At 39.4% G+C, this 17789-nt stretch overlaps 5 protein-coding genes and 1 long non-coding RNA gene across 17 annotated transcripts in view; 2 read left to right on the top strand and 4 right to left on the bottom strand.

Annotated features, from left to right (window-relative positions):
* The window catches only part of LOC115728661 (disease resistance protein RUN1-like), a 1102447-nt gene that overhangs the window by 947673 nt on the left and 136985 nt on the right, over positions 1-17789 (bottom strand). The window lies entirely within an intron of this gene.
* The window catches only part of LOC125313790, a 483189-nt gene that overhangs the window by 402309 nt on the left and 63091 nt on the right, over positions 1-17789 (top strand). The gene's annotated exons all lie outside the window — the stretch shown is intronic.
* LOC115729811 lies at positions 2132-3039 on the bottom strand. The gene is made up of 2 exons (XM_030660442.2): positions 2753-3039; positions 2132-2634 (listed from the first exon to the last, which is right to left on the bottom strand). Exons 1-2 carry the CDS (start codon positions 2898-2900, stop codon positions 2492-2494), a joined length of 291 nt encoding a protein of 96 aa, XP_030516302.1. The 5' UTR covers positions 2901-3039; the 3' UTR covers positions 2132-2491.
* LOC115730809 (sugar transporter ERD6-like 16) lies at positions 3132-6991 on the bottom strand. The gene is given in 18 exon segments (XM_030661423.2): positions 3132-3498; positions 3598-3712; positions 3899-3958; positions 4051-4104; positions 4204-4263; positions 4359-4421; positions 4519-4565; positions 4659-4743; positions 4849-4929; positions 5041-5133; positions 5223-5287; positions 5425-5500; positions 5602-5667; positions 5811-5876; positions 5984-6043; positions 6138-6227; positions 6312-6374; positions 6585-6991. Coding segments are annotated over 18 exon segments (1494 nt in total). The 5' UTR covers positions 6792-6991; the 3' UTR covers positions 3132-3355.
* LOC115730810 (NADH dehydrogenase [ubiquinone] 1 alpha subcomplex subunit 8-B-like) lies at positions 10540-14350 on the bottom strand. Of its 2 annotated transcripts, none has more exons than XM_030661424.2 (3): positions 14221-14350; positions 13690-13899; positions 10540-10914 (listed from the first exon to the last, which is right to left on the bottom strand). In XM_030661424.2, exons 2-3 carry the CDS (start codon positions 13875-13877, stop codon positions 10782-10784), a joined length of 321 nt encoding a protein of 106 aa, XP_030517284.1. In that variant the 5' UTR covers positions 13878-13899; positions 14221-14350; the 3' UTR covers positions 10540-10781. The 2 variants fall into 2 exon arrangements, with proteins under 2 accessions (XP_030517284.1, XP_048129982.1); XM_048274025.1 differs by having other exon boundaries at positions 13690-13959; positions 14221-14251.
* On the top strand, positions 14405-16012 carry LOC115726592 (50S ribosomal protein L33). 2 transcript variants are annotated; one of them, XM_048274053.1, is made up of 2 exons: positions 14405-14539; positions 15547-16012. In XM_048274053.1, the coding sequence occupies exon 2, from the start codon at positions 15575-15577 to the stop codon at positions 15752-15754; it is 180 nt and encodes a 59-aa protein (XP_048130010.1). In that variant the 5' UTR covers positions 14405-14539; positions 15547-15574; the 3' UTR covers positions 15755-16012. The 2 variants fall into 2 exon arrangements, with proteins under 2 accessions (XP_048130010.1, XP_030512399.1); XM_030656539.2 differs by having other exon boundaries at positions 14426-14539; positions 15568-16012.

Raw genomic sequence — 17789 nt, forward strand, 5'->3', positions numbered from 1 at the left:
GGGAACTAACCCATATGCATTCGACCTTGGGACAAGACTGATAAATATCAGACTTCAGAACATGGACCTCACGATGTAGAAAGCATTTCTGAAACTAGTGTTGACAACTCATGTTGTCCCATGCATATGATATGCTCCCAGCTTCACAGGTGCATCGAGGCCGATGTTGTGACATGGTAGAAGTTGCAGTACTTAAATTCCACATGATCAAAGGGGAATCAGTAACATGTTTCGCAAGTCTTTAGAAACGTATGCCTATATTACCACTAGAAAATACTCCTTTTAAATTTCATCCACATGTAACCATGCCTGGATTATTACTATTGTATATGTGAGACGAACCAAAGGAGAAACAAATTGAAGAACTAGCTGCTTTTCAAAATTCTTTCATGTGATCTAGCATCGAGTTATCCTGGGCTTTCATTTTTAAATTCAGATGTGATTACCACTACCACATATCCAGCATCCCCAGCAGCAACTCAGTCCTCTTATTTAGGATTGGCACTGGAAAGCCTATAGTTTCTCATACTCAAGAGGTGATCACTTGTATTGTGGACCGTCATCTCTTGAGTATGCCCACCGGATATTACAAAACCAAACATGAGTGAATAGACAGTTTATCTACCACCCCAGTAAACAAAAGTAAAATCATATAAAAGAAATAAACTTATGTTGGGGCCCGAAACACTCTGTTCGGCACAACTCAGAGACTAGATTTTTTAGCAATAAAGCATTTATCCAGACAACACTTTTAAGTCAAGTTAGTGTTCAAATGATGACAACCTAAAGGTTGTGGTAGAACAAATTACAGAGTGCAGAGCAGATTGAGAAACTGTCCAAGAAACAGGCCACACTGATTGAAGCTTAGTAACAAACCTCCTTTCTCCACATACAACTGTTGCTGCAACTTTCCGACTAAATTCCAACCCAGCCGAGCAACACGTCATGCCACCAATCCAGTACAACGTTGCATGTAAAAACCCATTTCCATGATTCTGTTTCCTCCTCTTTGCATCCGCATGCAGGCAGATGCGCACACACTCACAAACAGATATTTCTTCATAATGATTCTCCCACAAACCAATATAAACATACATGGGAAAAATTGTGCACAGAAAACATCCAGCGTACTTTTGGCAGCCTGTGGTAGTTTCGAAAGCCACGGTACCTTAAATGCCACAATCCTACAAAGTTCTTTTTTTTGGTCGAAATCCTCCAAAGTTGACTTGCTGTTGTTTTACAGACTTTTGAAAGCTTAATTTTACATTGATAATGTTAACCTAATTATTCAAAGTACAATTTAGAATAATTCAAGAAATTGTAAAACAACTTCAAAATTTTCTATCAAACAATTTTAATATTCTCTGGCATTACAAAAAGCAACATAACTGCAGCTCTAAGCTACAACTAGAAGCTACAGTACATCCAAACGATCAACATCAGCCTGAAAACACTATTGTAACTTCAAAATCAATTTGCCTTTATTTTATTTTACTCTTATTTTGTTTCATTTCATTCTTATATTTTTATGTGACATACAAATAGCCCTTTAGAACTCAATTTTTTCCAAGCGAGAAAACAAAGCCACAGTTTGGCTATGGACCATTTAGGTAGATTTTTCTTATTCTTTTTTTTTTTTATCTTTTTTAAATATCAGTGGAAGAGCTTTGGTAGAGGTTGATTAACTTATTGTTATCCATTGAACGGTTTTAGATGCACATTTGCGTAGCTTGGAATACTATGAGGAACTACAGCCAGACAAAAAAGATTCCAGCATGATATGCAATTGGCTCTCTTTACTCCTAAAGCTCCCTCAATTAGAATTTTATATCGTCTAAAAATAGAAACACTGTGGTGATAAATCAAAATAGAGAAGACCCAACACGATATAATAGTAACAGGCATTTCAGCACTTCATTCTCAATCCTACCATTAGAAAAAAAGAAAAGAAAAGTAACACCACGTCTCGTCACCTGGCAATGCTGATCATCGAGATATCCTGAGTATTTGAAACTAGATTTATTTTTACCTCCTATTTTCTGGCAAATAATTGATCCACTTAATATTCAAGCTATAGCATGTGCTGGCATATGCAAGCACAAATTACATATACACAAAAGTTTCTTTTTGCGGTCACAAACCTAAACACTTAAATGTACATGCATATCTATTTAGACTGCACTGTTTCAGGCTGAAAATGTGTATCCACCACTTGATTATATCCCATATAAAGCAGATACTCCTCAGAAGCAACATAGTTTCATAGCAGCGGAACATTCTACGAAACCCCGTTGAAGAAATAAACACACCCTTACAGAATAAACACATCCTAATACCCCACTAGGCCAAGGGCGAATTTATAGCTAATTCAACAAACAATTATGGACACCCAATAATCCAGACACCATTCCACATTCCATTACAGTGCAGTCACTGTACACTTTGCAGTTCCACAACATAACTTACAGATCAATCAATCAACCAATCAATTTCACAAATTGACCTCGTAAAGCAGCCTCCGACTCGCTGACGCCCCTGTCCTGCGATCCTCTCGGACACCGGAGTCCGATTCGTCGTGGAACCACCCGTTCCACCCGACCGACTTCTGCGCTTCATACACAATCTGAGACAATCCTGAAACAACAACAAATAACGAAATCCAATAAAGGGCTGAATCGAACAAACGAAAACCACAGACCCGGAAGCTATATTGGACAGAGCAGCAGCCAGCGAGCGAGCGAGCGAGCATCACCTTGCTTGACGGTCTGCTTGTTCTCGCGGATGTCGTGAATAGTGGCGGAGATCTTCCAGTACAGAGGGCGGCCGACGTAGAAGAGGGCCAGGAAGAAGAGGACGGCCAAGAGTATGCGGAACGAAACTTTAGCCCCAGGCGACGCCATTGTTGTGAGCTCGAGCTTGCGTTCCGTACCGAGTTCGATGAGAGAGAGAGAGAGAGAGAGCGCGCGAGAGGATACGTGGGTCCGAGGAACGGGGGCGGGAGTGGAAAAATCGGATCTTGCCCTTCAGATCTGCATCCTTCTCTTTACTCTCTCTCTGTGTATATATATATATATATTTTCTGGTTCATTTGCGCATTTAAGTCATGCGACGTCGTCGTAATAATAATAATAATAATAATAATCCTTAATAATTCCAGAAAATTTATTAAATATTTTATTAAAAGAGCATTAATACTTGTTGATACTAAACCGCGCATGCTCACTCAAAACTGAATTACATAACCCTCTAAGCCATTTCTCACATCTACTCCAGACAACCCCGCACACCCCCCCCCCCCCCAACCCCCCAAAAAAAAAAAAGACATCTTGGTTTTCTGCTAGTGTTTCCCCTAGAATCATTTCAAAGTTGGTAGTCCTCTGCTGTCTGAATTGATGCAAGCCTGGATTTCTTCCAATGTCTTGCCCTTTGTTTCCGGTACCAATTTCGCCACGAACAGGATGGTCAACACCGAGACGCCAGAGTACAAGAAAAATGTTCCTGCATAAAGGTTGAAGCTTTAGCGATTTACCGTCTTAAGTGGAAAATGATGCAGCGCAACTTTGATCATGTGTGAGGCTGAGTGATGATGTTATGTACCCGAGGAACTCCAGTTCATGAGGAAGTTAAATGTGTAAGAGACGGCCCAAGCACCCAACCAGTTCACTAGTACCACTAGGCTACCAGCTGCTCCTTTTATGTCTATTGGAAAAATCTGCAGATCAAGAAATTAACCTCATTTCAGATTTGAGTAGTTTTGCAATGCTTATTCGCGTAAAGGTAAAGAAGGCTAATTCTGCCGACATTCATTGTTCGACAAGTGAAATGAAGGAAAGGAATGTTCTCCATTTTGATAAGTATGTGAGGACCGAACAGAATCGCGGGTAGGATTGAATTTTACCTCAGACATTATCACCCACGGAATGGCCCCCAACCCGATTGAGAACGATGCAATATAAATCTGATTTCGTCGCACAAAAAGAGAAGATGGTGAGGATCCAAGCAAACTACTGTGTGAAGTATTTAGTATCACCATATGTTTAATTGACTTACCAGTACTCCAGTAACTGCCATGAGCGGTACAAATTCTGGAAACAAATTATGTTCCTAAGTGCACAAAGAAGAATCAAGTTCAGATACAAATCTAGGAATGGCAGGATGGGGAATTGTTTATCAGACCAAGCTATTCTTCTGAAAAGAACTGACCTTGAGAAAGAATGAAGATCCTGCAAGAATGCAGCCTAAAAATGTTCCTGTCGCAGAAACCTACATATGCGATATTTTTGTCACTAGCCATCTTACTAATCTTATTGAGCCGCTATCTTTTTTTTCTTACAAAGGTACAGAAGAATAATAGATACCATTATGAGTGGCCTCCTTCCAGATTTATCCATTAGAATGGCTCCCAGTAATGTTATTGGAACCTGTCAATTGGTTTCTTTTGGTCAAGTCATTTTGAGCGATTGCTGTATCAGGTGAGTTTGGGACTTCATATCGAAAAAAATTCAAATACAAGATTACCTGAACACAAGCATAAGCAATTGTTCCAATATTTCCTGAAGAAAGACCTGGATTTGATACCATGAAAGTTAGGCAAAGTTTGGAGTAGGAGTCTATGAGCAACAACATATTGACTCAGGCAAATAGACAATCTGATTTACCAGCAGAAGCAAAGGTTTCACTCGCGTAGAAACTTATCCCATTGATTCCGCCGAATTGCTGGAATACCATCAACCCGACACCAATCTAAAGGCGAAATCAGCAAGTCAGTTGCAATGTCTATCATGAACACAGCGGCAATTCACTTCACAACCTCAACGGGAAAGACTTTGAGAAGAACAAGATGCTTACTGTAACAGAACGTATGTACTTGTTTTGAAACAGGTCCATCATTCTAGCTTTGGGCAGACTCTGAACAGTTTCTAGGTAAACCTGTCAAGAATATTTATTCAAGCAAAATAGGGAAAATTACTCTTTTATGTGTTCTTCTATTTTTTTTTATTTATTTATTGTAATAAGAGTAGCTGCTTAAGTTGTCAGTACTCGGATTTCAGCAGCTTCTCGAGAGACATCGGCATCTTTGCCACGGAGTGTCTGAAGTGCCCATCGGAACTCTTTCTCGCGACCAACCTTTGCCTGAAAGCAACAATAAACATAAAACTCATCGGTACTTTTCCCTTTCAAATTCTTTGGCTTTGAACTGAGCGTCATTTTCAAGCGCTTACCAGCCATCTAGGTGACTCCGGGATCAAGAATAGACCTGCCAACAGCACAATGCATGGTACAATCCCTATAACATCAAACAAACTATTAGCGACTTCATGCCGATCTCACAGTTCAAACTATATAATGCCATCTTTCCTTGAAATTTCAACAGTTATGATCGCCAAAGATGCTTAATTTTTTCCTAAGAAAATAAAACTGTACCTGTCAAAGCCAGAGTTCTCCATGTTACAACAGTTCCCACGAGAAACGCAACCGATGCCCCAATGACAATCATGAGCTGCATGGAAAACATGAAGGAAAAGATACAAGGTTGATGTTTACTCCTTTTTTTATTAGAGAGAGAAGACATGTGACATGCAGGCTTTGAGATTTCTCCACCTGATTTAGAGTAGTGAGCCCACCACGAAGATGTTTTGGTGCGATTTCGGCTATGAATATCGGAACCTGTTTCATCCATTCACATAAAAAATTTCATTAAAATCATAAAGTGCTAGTCCTGTCTCTAACTGTCATGACCCCTAAATTAAAGTATCATTATGCCACGATCACGGTGTTGCAAAGGAAGGTCTAGAGTTTGAAATCGTTACCACGTACGAGAAGACTCCAATTCCATATCCTGTGAAGAACCTCCCTGTATCGAGCAATGATGCCCCCTGCATCATAGTTGGAATTAGCAAGTAACTTACTAGGTTGTAATCTCTTGAAGATCATCCACAAACTTGAAAGAATTTCCACTTATCACTGGTAAAACGGGTTGTACATTAGAGAAGTACACTGCTAGCCATCCTGCAATGCAGAAGATTGCAGAAATTCGCAATGCCTGCAGAATATTGAAGGAGCAGACATTGGCATATGACGTCAAAATGGACAAAAGTCTATGATTTAGCTCGATTTCAAGATATAGATCGTCATACCCCTTTTCAACCGCTAAAGTCTGCAATTCTACCACTCGTAATAGCACCAAGCATGGCGCCAATGGTCAATATAGAACCGAACATCGAGTACTACCATATGCAAGAGCATCAGAGCTGACATTAGGCTTGTGCATTTTAACAAGTACAAGAAAGGCGAAAAAGTCTTATGCAAACCTCAGCCAAAGAGAGGCTAAGATCTTCCCTGATAGCAGATTGAGTTGGTGCAGAATAACCCACCTGCCAAAAGAATTACTTAGGCCAAAAAAAAAAAAAAATCGCTTTTGCCCTCTACAGTTTTTTGCTTCCTAACCAAGAAAAGAAAAACGTCAAAAGATTTTTTTAGTTCACCTAAATTTGAGAGACTTGGCGAAGGCACCATTTCTCAAATTTCCTCAAGTTTTCAAAGAACCAGGAAGTTTCTCAGCTTCAAGCCATTGGTATACTTACGCAGGAGCCGAATTCAAAAGAGCCACAAACAGCAACAAATGTGCTCAGCAAAACCATTGCAATGGAACAACTACTTTCCAGAGTCTCATCACTCTCACTGTGTTCATAGGTCATAACCTTCTTCTCCAGCTTAACCAAAGGCTCCCGAAGGTCTTCAGGCCCTTGGTTATCACCATTCTCCACATCCTTGTACTGCTCAATGGCCATCTCTCTAATAGCAGGGGAGACTACCAATCTAAAAGTTTGAAAATGAGAAAAGAAGAAGACCAACAAAGAGGAGACAAAGGAAAAGAAAGGTTTTAAAGATGCCAATGACAAGTTGGCACAATAAGCACGGTCACTTGAGGGGAGTATATATACCCACGGAGCTTTGGCAGCTAGATATTTATGTACTTTGTCTTGATTCTCCTGATTGGGTTTATCCTAATAAGATATGATTACCAGCATGTGGGTTAAAGCTGTCACTGACGTTGGTGTGAGGTTTGTAAGTTGTAAGCTTGCTCATGCTCAAGGAAAGAGATCGGAAAGCAGAATTCTGTTGTAATATCATGCCTTTTAAAATTGAGTAATGAACCATTTTTTTATACTTTCGTGCATTCTGTTGGTGTAGCCTTTGCTTGTACAAATTGCCATGAATTTTTAGGATTTAAGCTCTTCCGTGCAAGCTAGTGGAAGCTGCCAGAATGTTTTCTAATTGCAATTGGCCCAAAAAAAACAAAAACAGAGCATGCACCTGATAAATGTGAACAAGAAACTGATGGCATGTCAAGAACTGGCAGCTAGTTGATTTCCCACCGTAGAGTCAATGTAACTGATATTCAACAGATAATAACACGAAAAGGGTCATTCAAAACCAGAAATTTTCCGTTGTGATTCAGTGAGTTCATCGCGTCAACTTGTGAAACGTCTACAAAAATGATGTTCCAAGATTGTCATCCGAGGGTGAGAAGTGAAACGGCTGATGGGTTTTTTTGTGTATAAATGCTGTTAATGTTGTGTGTAGTTCTTGAGGATAACGAATCTGCTAGATGATTTTGGACTCTTTCTTGACTCTTCTAGTGCTAGGTGGAACTCAGTAACTGCACTAGATGAAGGATGATGAAAACGACTGACTTAAAGAAAAAGCTCATTTAAGCCAAAAATTATTCGAATCCCTGTCATGTCAGCTTTTCTCAAATGGAGGTCTGTCATTCTTTTAGAAGACAATATTCACCCAAGAGAAGATTTTTTGTAGAGTCATTGATAATTTGGCAGAAAAGGATATGCAAACCAATGAAAATGACCTAAGGAATTTCAACAAATTGGCAAACCATCCTTATGAGGCTTACTCAGGAAATATTCTCTCTCAGAAATCTTGGGTACAAGAAAGAATTTGAGAATTATGTTTGTAATTTATAACAAGTGCCGGCCATTGTAAGGATTGTTGACTACAGAGAGCCTGATTCAATTCAACCAAAAGAATATCTTGGAATCTGCCATCAGCATAAGATGACAGGAAAAATGAAATACGAAAGAAACTTCAAGAAAATGAAACGAAAGGGAAGATGAGAGGATACTTTCTTGACTTTGGTTCATCATTCTTTATGATCATTATTAGTTCGCTTTATTAGCTGTTAATCCATTGTTTTGCAAAAGGTTTTGCTCGTCTGATCTCAGCCTCCACTAAAAGACAGCACCTTGACCAGCATCTCTTCGGCAATTAGCTCAAAAAAGGGAAAAACGAGTTTTTTTTTGAGTTGGAGAAAACTTGGGAGACCCTTTTCTCACACAACTTTACCACCCCATAAAAAAGAAAAAAAAAAAAAAACAAACAAAAAAAACCCCCCAGCGCGGTCGGGAGGAGGGGCCGCCCCCCCCCCCCCCCCCCCGGTTCGGGGGGTTCCCCGGGGGGAAGCGCCCCCAAACCACCCCCCCGGAAAACCCCCCCAAAAATTTTAATTAATTTAAATAAAAATAAAATAAAAATAAAAATTAATAAAAATTTTTTTAATTTATTTAATTGTTACCAAAATATAGTGAAATCTCTTTGCGGGCCTAATCTTGGTAAACCGTAATCTTATTTTAATATGGCTGATTTACGTGTGTTTTAATTTTAACATTGAAGTTTCTACTGAAAACTGAACATTACAAGCCAAAGAAACAGCAAACTATGCTCATGAACCCTTCTGCATACCAAGAGATAGGCCAATGTTACTCATCTTACCTGTGTTAACACAGTTAGGTTGCCAAATCCTCTCCTTTAATCAGCAAAATTTTTCTTGATACCAGTTTAATGACAGCACTAAAACCTTAACATCGCCAAAGGGCATCCTGGAAAAATGATCACGTTTGGCTTCTGTCAATGTTCTGGGCAAATATTTTCTGGTCCCACAAGCTGGTATGAAATAAAAATATTATCTTGGGAAGGTGTTTTATGGATACAGGACAAAGGCTCAGCCAAAAAAAAAAAAAAACAAAAAGACCAGTAATAAAATAAGCAGATAATTAGCTGTGGGTGACTCAGCCCAGAAGAGGAATACTAGTGTTTTTTGCAGTTTGGCCATCTGGGACACTAAAATACTGATTTGCTGTGTTAGCTGTGTGCTTTCTTTTGGTATAGTTCATGTGGTGAAGAAAGTGGCAGATGATAATGAGTCCATGGATTGGGAACATGTCCAATGTCAGTCTGAGTCAGGACCTACTCAGCCAGATCGCCAGTTTGATTCATCGTTCAATGATCGTTGACGGCTGCATTATTTTATCGATGCGATTGCAGTAGCGTGAAGAACATGGAAATTGCGAAAGATACTCTTGTCTTTTCTAGGAATTAAGCTAAGAATTTGTGTAGTCTGGCGAATATGGACGGGCTATAGTTTGTGTCAAGAAAATCTTTGTTAATTGTTATCCCCATGGGCATCGATTCTAGGCAAGGAAGACTACATTTTCGGCTCGAAGGAAGATGACTCTGATAACTTTCCTTAGAAAACTTTCCGTTGCCATCAAGATAAACGAACTTAAAAGACTTTTTTTTTTTTTTGTGTTGTGGCCTAGATAGCAAGCTCATAAATTTTTCTCTTTTACCGTATGACTTTTCTTCTAGGAATGAATCCGTTCTATTGGTAACTTCATCGATTGAAAGTTGATCATTCAGCCAAGTTAACGCCAGCAATTTTGTATAAGAATTGGATGATGTTGACCGTCCAATACATAGATTATTAATGTGGCCAAATTTAAAAAGTTGAAACACTTGATCATATGAAAAAGAAGTTTAGGTACCTAATTGTAAGACGTACGGAAATTCAGGTATTTGCAGTGTTATTATCCCTCTTGCAAACAATAAAAAAAAAATGTTGGTAATTGTATATAAGAGTTGGTAAATTCGTCATATTGAACTCTAAGCCCAAAAAAAAAAATTGAAAAACAGCATTCTTAGAGGATAAATGACGAAATCTGTTAGGTGCAGAAATAACAATTAGCGGTTTGATTTTGCCAAACCAGACTTGCGTAGGCAGAACGAATTCTCTAACCAGCAAAGCAAGGCTACGTAAAAGCCAGGATGCGAAGTTAAAGAAAGCATGGGTTCCGCACTTTTTCGGGATCTTGGCTTCTGTTCCTAAGAAGAGCAGCAGTTGAGTTCTGCTTGGAGATATCGACCCGGTTACACCAGTCACAGAGTCATATCCTCCACGCGAATCCCGTGATCCTGTAAATTCTGTCCAATTGAAAGAAGACGATGAAAACATGACATTTCGAGGCTCCGGTGTAAAAGGGTGTATCAAACACAGAGGGAGCATTGCCATGGCTTCACTAATGAATGAATGTCCCACAAAGCTTCAAATTTGGGTAGACAAGATAACATGAAGTAGAAAATCCGCCTTCCAAGTAGCCATTCTTGTCGACATGAGTAAACGACAGTTCAAGCCAATTCAATCAAGCGACCCAGAAATGAATAGAAGATCAGAGGGAGAAAGAGAGATCAGTCAAGTGCCGGATTTAAAAAAGAAATCGCCACTCATTCCAACCATTAAGTCATCATGGGGATAATACATGCCTGAAACAGGTGGATGAAGGCTCTTCAGCTTGAAAGTTCTAGACAAACGGAAAATTATGGAAGAGAAATGGCTCAAGGAAACAATTCACTTCCGAAACTTTTGTGACATGAATGTCTTGCTCGATGCAAAATGCCGCAGATTATTGATCATTGCACCATCCTTTCAATCAATCCAATGGGCAGGCTTTCTCAAATTCTTGTTGCTCTTTACGACACAAGTCGAACTCATTCGTATGGTAATACATACAACCCGCATAAGCATCCATCTCTTTTGTGCATCTGTGATGAAGATCCTTCAACCTGATGAATAGACAAACACCATTGATCTTAACAAAGCCAACAGACCAATCAGTATGTCTCTCAGTGGCAGCAAAGAACATTTTAAGATTCATGCTTATCCATGCTACCATGAACATAAATTGGACCGATCATAAATTATACAATGGAGCGTTTGCATGACAAAGAAGTGAAATATCCTACCGGAACAGGGGAGAAACTAGGGCCTTAAACATTTATCCAGTTATCCGAAACACAAGATATAATGCCAACAGTGGATATACAAGTCCCACAGAAGAAGAACGGGAAATAAATAATGGCCAACAGTTGATTCTATCACCCAATTGGATTACAAGAACAGTGTCAGTCCTTGTTTGAGAGAAGATGCAATTTCAATTCAATAGCCCCAACTTCTAGAGGAATAGACTCTCTTTGCCACCATTTCATTAGACAAATCTAATCCTCATAAACTACCTAGAGACAAACCCTGAACTTCGAACCACAACGTCAGATTCTATAGTGCAAGTCGTGACCACTTTTGGCCCCGACTTCAAAAAATAGTTTTGCCTCACTAATTTATCTAAGAAGACTGCATATGATACCGTTGGAGGGCTTCACATACATATTTGACTGCACTAAGAAGCATATTAGACTAATCAATAGGAGGATTAAGTAATTCAGAGAAATCTCAGTGTTTCTAAATGAAGCATTATTTGCAAACGAGATTAACTTCAATGTTTAAAGCCACCAGGCATAGGATGGTCAGCTACCTGATTTACCAAAGAAAATTCAGCATTTTGCTCTTAACATGATATAATCACAGTAGTAAGCATTTAGAACCAGTTCTGACTAGGGTTCTGCAGATCGGCCCCTTGTCCTTGAATATGGTAATATGTTCTCATAAAAGCTTTCTCCAATCTGACTTCTAAAAGGGAAGTGAGCACAGATGAGTGAATTTCTGAGGAAGTTGAGAGGTTTTTTCTAACTGACAATAGAGATCTGTCCATTGGGTATTCTGTGAGGTGCACTGTACACGGGAGAAATTTATTGGAAATTTTTTCCATGAATGTAAAAAACAAAGTAGTGGTGATAGTGGAAAAAGGAAATTCAAAAATTTACTTAGAATCTCATGACAGCATAGGAGGTCAATGGTTTCAAGCTCGACATAGGGAAGGTACATCTCAAACTTCCTAACATTATGATGCAAGGTATATCTCAAACTTCCTAACATGATGATACAATTCATTCAACTCTCTCCCAATGAAGTGAAAACAAAAGTAAAACTTCTCATTTAATCAAAAGGGCAAGTGAGGGCCTAAATGTTTACTGTAAGGACGCAGCAGTGGACAGATAAAATTTGATGGTTTTGCAAATCAGTGAATAGTCCAAAATCGAATAGAATTGCAGTTTATATGATGAACATTGTGGTCATCCTAGTTATCAAGAATAGAGTGGGCAAATTTGGTATTAAGAGCCCACATCTATCTTACTCAAGAAATCTGATGTCTATGCCACCAAAATCCTGAGCTTCCAAGGGTATACATATCTTGGACAGTTCAAGAGAATAATCAGGACAATAGTAAGTTGAACTGACTAAGAGCAGCATTTGCCCTTTCCTTCAGGGAGAGAGGGAAGGCGAGATAGCCATTTTACGCCTCTACTTCTAGTCTTCTACTACCGTCTTGTGTCATCAGAACTTAGTAAAAGGTCAATTATAAAAGCCAAAAGCAGAAGTGCTTTCTCCACTCTTTCATCTTCAAGTGGTTGACTTGAATGGTCAGGATTACTATCTACAATGTGACAAGTAGCATTTTGTCAACAATTACTATTATTTCACAGTAAAAACTATAAAAAAATAATATGATCTAACACTTTCAGAAATGATAGCATACATTACTACTCAGGCAGATATCAAGTGACTTGTTTGCACGTTTGATAATCAAGTGGCTTGTGTGCACGTTTGAGTTAAAAAAAAAAATATTAACAAAGTCCACACAGGTACACATAACTGCCACTGTGTAGTAAGATGGTCAATCACTGAAAGACACAACTCAGGCAGACACAACAAACCGCAACTGAAGTCAAGAGGTCATGCCAATATTCTAGCCACCACAGGCATTAAAATTAAATAGGAAACATCTGTTTTCCCTTCAGTAAGCCAATGATGAGACTATTGCCCACAACAGATGTCATATGTGGAAGTAAGATGTCTATCTCTACTCCCATCTTCCCCAGGTAATTAACAACCACTCGATAATTTAACAGATATGGATACAAATGTTCATGTACATGTTGAAATGATCATAATGATATAATCTGGGAAGACAGGATATCTTAGGCAACCCTTGATTATTGCTCTCGCAGGAGTAGCTCCACCATTAGACTCCAGGAGGTGATCCTACTAATAAAGGTTCTATGTTTTCAACACACAGTGAAAAAGTATCTTGATTTGCGTTTCCATTCAGTCTCAGTTCAGGAAAGACGCAATCCCTGGTATCGAAAGCATCACATGATTCACATGCAACTCTAAGACTCCCAAGATTAGCCCTTCATAATTTCATCGAAGTGACGGCTTAATGTAATTCCACAAAGTTGTTCATATCAACCAAGAAACAAAACACCACCCTGGGTATCTGGAGCACCACATGATTCACATAAAAACTCTAAAATTCTCTTCATTACCCCTTCATAATCTCATTGGAGTGACGGCTAAACAAAACCGCACACAGTTGCTTATATCAATCAAGAAAGAAAACACCACCAACCCACAAACGTAGTCAAGGCAAAACAGTTCCTTACAGATGGAGCACGCAGCGAGTGACCTCGCGGCCTTTCTCGAGGCATTTCTCAGGGTTTGGGTCCTTCTGCTTGCACTTGAGGAAGGCCACATTCTCCTGCCTGCACCTTGCAGCAATGTGCTTCGAGGACGCCATCAGTACAGCCGATGTCGGGATCGGCTCTCCTGCCGCGTCCACATGGCTCGCCATCCACACCTCAACCCACGAAAATCTGCCAGAAAGTCGGCAAAATCAAAATTTTCAGCTCAGGCAATCTTACAACATCTGGTCCGTAAAATCTTAACAAAGAGAATCAATGTTCATGAATTGCAGCGAGAAAATATCAACAAGCAAAGAGAGCGAAACCAATGCAATCGCCTATACGGATGCTTCGACCATAAATACCGAACATTCCTAGCAAATCGATCTTCTTGCGACAATGAAGGTGCTCATAGAACGCGATGACTCAAACCCTGGTCGGTGAATCACAAGCAAAATCGCCATGCTAAGATCAGTGGAAGCTCAAAATTCAACTGACGGTTATGATGATTACCTTCAGTTCGATCGAAATTGGACCGAGAGAGAAGAAGAAGAAGTAGCCGAGAGCAATGACTCGACCAAACTAGGGCACAGCGACCCAGTTGTAGACAGCGTGCTAAAATGCGCCACGGGCAGTATCACATATTAGGACTGTGATTATGGTGCAATACCAAGGGCATTTATGACTTTTAAGCTCCAATACCTTTGTCCGCTGGCCAAAAAACTCATTTTTTTAACCTGCTACTCGCGCTTGAACAAGATTTTCGCTGCTTCTTCGAGTGGCTGTGTCTTCGTTCTCCTGTTGATCTGCGCTCTGCACTAGAGATTGAGTTGTAAGTTCGTTGCTTCATTCATTGCTTGGGGAAACCTTTTTTAATCGTTTTACTGCTTCTTGTTCTTGTATTGTCTGCCTCGCCTTGTTGTTCCCGAGTTTGAGTTGCTTTTGGGCGAGAGACTTACAGATTGATTGAGTTCTTATCGGCATGATTTCGTATCTCTAGATTGATTCCTGGACATGGGTCAGCGCAGTGGAACCATAGGCTGTAGTTACTGTGCATAACTTACTATTATGCAAAGCTTCCCATGAAGTTCCCGGTTGTGCGCTTAAGGTGTTCGATGAAATGACGATAAGAAACCCATTTGACCTTAGGTGCATTTGCAGTGAGTTGGAGTAACACTGCAAAAAACTAGTCAAAATCTGCCTGTTTATTTTATTTCAGTAGAATGAGCAAAGCAGTTTGTTTAAGGGAGCTTAAGTTGTCGAGACAGGGTGCTGTATTTCCCTTGGAAGTTGGCTTTCAAGTCTTTTTGCTGATTACCCTCGAGGTTTGTTTTGGGTTTGCTCTTGTGAAATACATGTTTGAGCTATCTCATCTGCACTGTGAGAAGATGCCATGTATTCCAATACATCAGTTGTTTGATAAGTTAGCGTGGGCATTTCTAGAAATAACTCATTTTGGCAAATCTTTTCTTGGAGTTCTCCATATAGTGGATGAATGTGCACTGAAGCCCACTTCTTGCTTCTCTGTGGGTGAATTTTCTTCTGATATTGTCATTCTCAGAAGGGACTTTTGTCGTTTATGTGTGGACATTTATACTTTTTCACGATTGTTGCTATTTTTGTATGGCTTAGTTGTGTGCTTGGAGAATTGAATTCCATCAAACTTGATTGATTCAAATAGTTTGAATGTTTTGCATTGTATAGCAATGTTAGAGGTGTTCTTGCATGCACGATCTGTTTGTACACGTAATTCTGTCACTTTCATAATTCATCCTGGTCATTTAGTTTTTCTTTTTTCATCATGATTTGTCATATTGTTTGTTTGTTCTGTTGAACTAGTTTGCTTTGTGTTCATTTAAGCTTGTAAATGGGGGACAAGAAAAAGAAGGCTGCATCAGTCTTTATCAGGCTTGTTTCGGCTGCTGGGACTGGCTTCTTCTATGTGAAGAAGAAGAATCCCCGGAAGATGTCAGAGAAAATGGAGTTCCGAAAGTATGACCCTCGGGTTAATCGCCATGTTCTGTTTACTGAGGCAAAGATGAAGTGAGTGGTGCGAATATTTTTGCCTTCATCTGGTTTTAAATCAGAATCTATCATGCCGAAAGATGGCAGAAGTAGCTATAGGGGAAGAGATATGAAATGGACTTCACTTCTTGTATGCTGGTCCATTATGACTTTTCTTTGATTGTTGAAGTATAACTTGCTTTTTTTTTTTACCAAAAAAAAAAAAAAGAAGTGTAAGTTGTTTTCTCATCTCACTGGAGTTTGGACTTTGTTGAATACCAATTGGGATTTGAATATGTTACCATTGATGTTATCTATTGCTTTGGACCATTTGTACCATGTCTGCTTTGACATTGCTCTTGGCCTCGCATAGACCGTTGGCATGCTCTCTATTCATTTTCAGAGTGTTTTTCAGTAAGAGCTATTTCAGGTTGCTTCGTTTCTATTTATGGTCGCTAAGGGCTGCTGAAATGGGCTTAAACTACTAGCAGTAGGATTGAAAAAACTTTGCTGTTCTCCTTTTGAGCATTATTTTTCATGGAACACATTGTACGGTCAATGGTGTGCCCACAGAATCTCCACCCTCCACTGCTCTGCGTCGAGGCAGTGGTCCTCCTCGACAGTGAGCTGAACATGCGTTCCCACAGCAATCAATTGGGCAGGATTTCATGATTCACGACAATGAGTGGTACCGCTCGTGATTTTTGTTTCATTATGGCCTCCTTTTCCCAAGTTTAAGAAGCATAAGGAACTCTATATGTATGGTTGACCTTTCAACTCACATGTCAATGTCTCCCAACATTTTCAGTTTAACTTGTCAGCACGGGAGGTCTAAGCAGGATTTCGCTGAATTTTTTTTTTCTCAAGGAGATTTTCTGATGAGGACTATTGAATTTTAAAGGTTCTCAATCGTTTTCGATCACTGGTTTTTTAATCGTAATTTGAATAGTCTGCTGTAGTTGGTTTGAGGCTATTACTGATTGATGACTAAAGTAATTCAACCATACTACACATACTGATTTTATATGTTTCCATCAAATATTTCATTTTGCGCGATTTGTGGCTTGCTACTTGACACCTAGTTCCTCTTATGTTATGTTGGAATCTTTCTCTCCAATGGGACTTCCGCCTCAGAGATTTGTCTAGGGCTTTTGGCTGGTTCACTGTCGCTGTCTTTATAATTTTTGCCTCAAAATAGCATACCTTTCTATCAGCAAGTTAGCATGGCATCGTTGTTTGTCTTTGGAACCACACAAACAACTTCCTGAAGTAGATTTTTTCCATATGGTCGAGGGCTTCCTGAAGTTTATGTTTGGCTTGTATATATTGTTGACGCCTAAATTTTGACTAATCTATTTTTTGCATAAAAATTAGAACTAATTTTAGTTCTAAATAAAAATCATCTCACATATTTATTTTTAGCGTACATTGCATTGGCATATAATTGGGCAAGCGGAACACTTAATTTAGCATGCGTCTAGACTAGGCACGGGATGGAAAAATACAGAAAAAAAAAAAAAAAAGTATTGCAAATACTTAAAATTTGGGCATTGCAAATACTTGGAACTTCGGGGATTGTATTGAATACCAAAGAAGATGAAGAAGGGAAGATGAAGAAGATGAAGAAGGGAAGATGATGAAGGGAAGGTGATGAAGGGAAGATGAAAATGGAAGGTGAAGAAATGAAGATGAAGAAGGGAAGATGAAAATGGAAGGTGAAGAAATGAAGATGAAGAAGGGAAGATGAAAATGGAAGATGAAGAAATGAAGATGAAGAATGAAGGGTGGAGAAATTTGGCTATAAAAGGAGAGTTCTTGAGAATAGAGAAAGAGAATTTTGGTGATAGAGAATGTAGAGAGCTCTTGAGAAGAGTTTTAGGAGGGGGAAGAGTGGAAGAGAATTGAGAGAGTTTTGAGAGAGTTTTTGAGAGGAATTTTTAGAGGGAAGAGAGTTCTTGAGAAAATCGAAGAGAAAATCGAGAGTGAAGAAAGAGTTTTGTGAGCATCATCTTCGACAGTCGACACATATTTTGCTCTCGCCCAACAACGCCATTGCTTGCCATTTTCGACCGCGTTCT

Source organism: Rhodamnia argentea, chromosome 1, assembly GCF_020921035.1.
Source record: "Rhodamnia argentea isolate NSW1041297 chromosome 1, ASM2092103v1, whole genome shotgun sequence".
Taxonomy (NCBI): domain Eukaryota; kingdom Viridiplantae; phylum Streptophyta; class Magnoliopsida; order Myrtales; family Myrtaceae; genus Rhodamnia; species Rhodamnia argentea.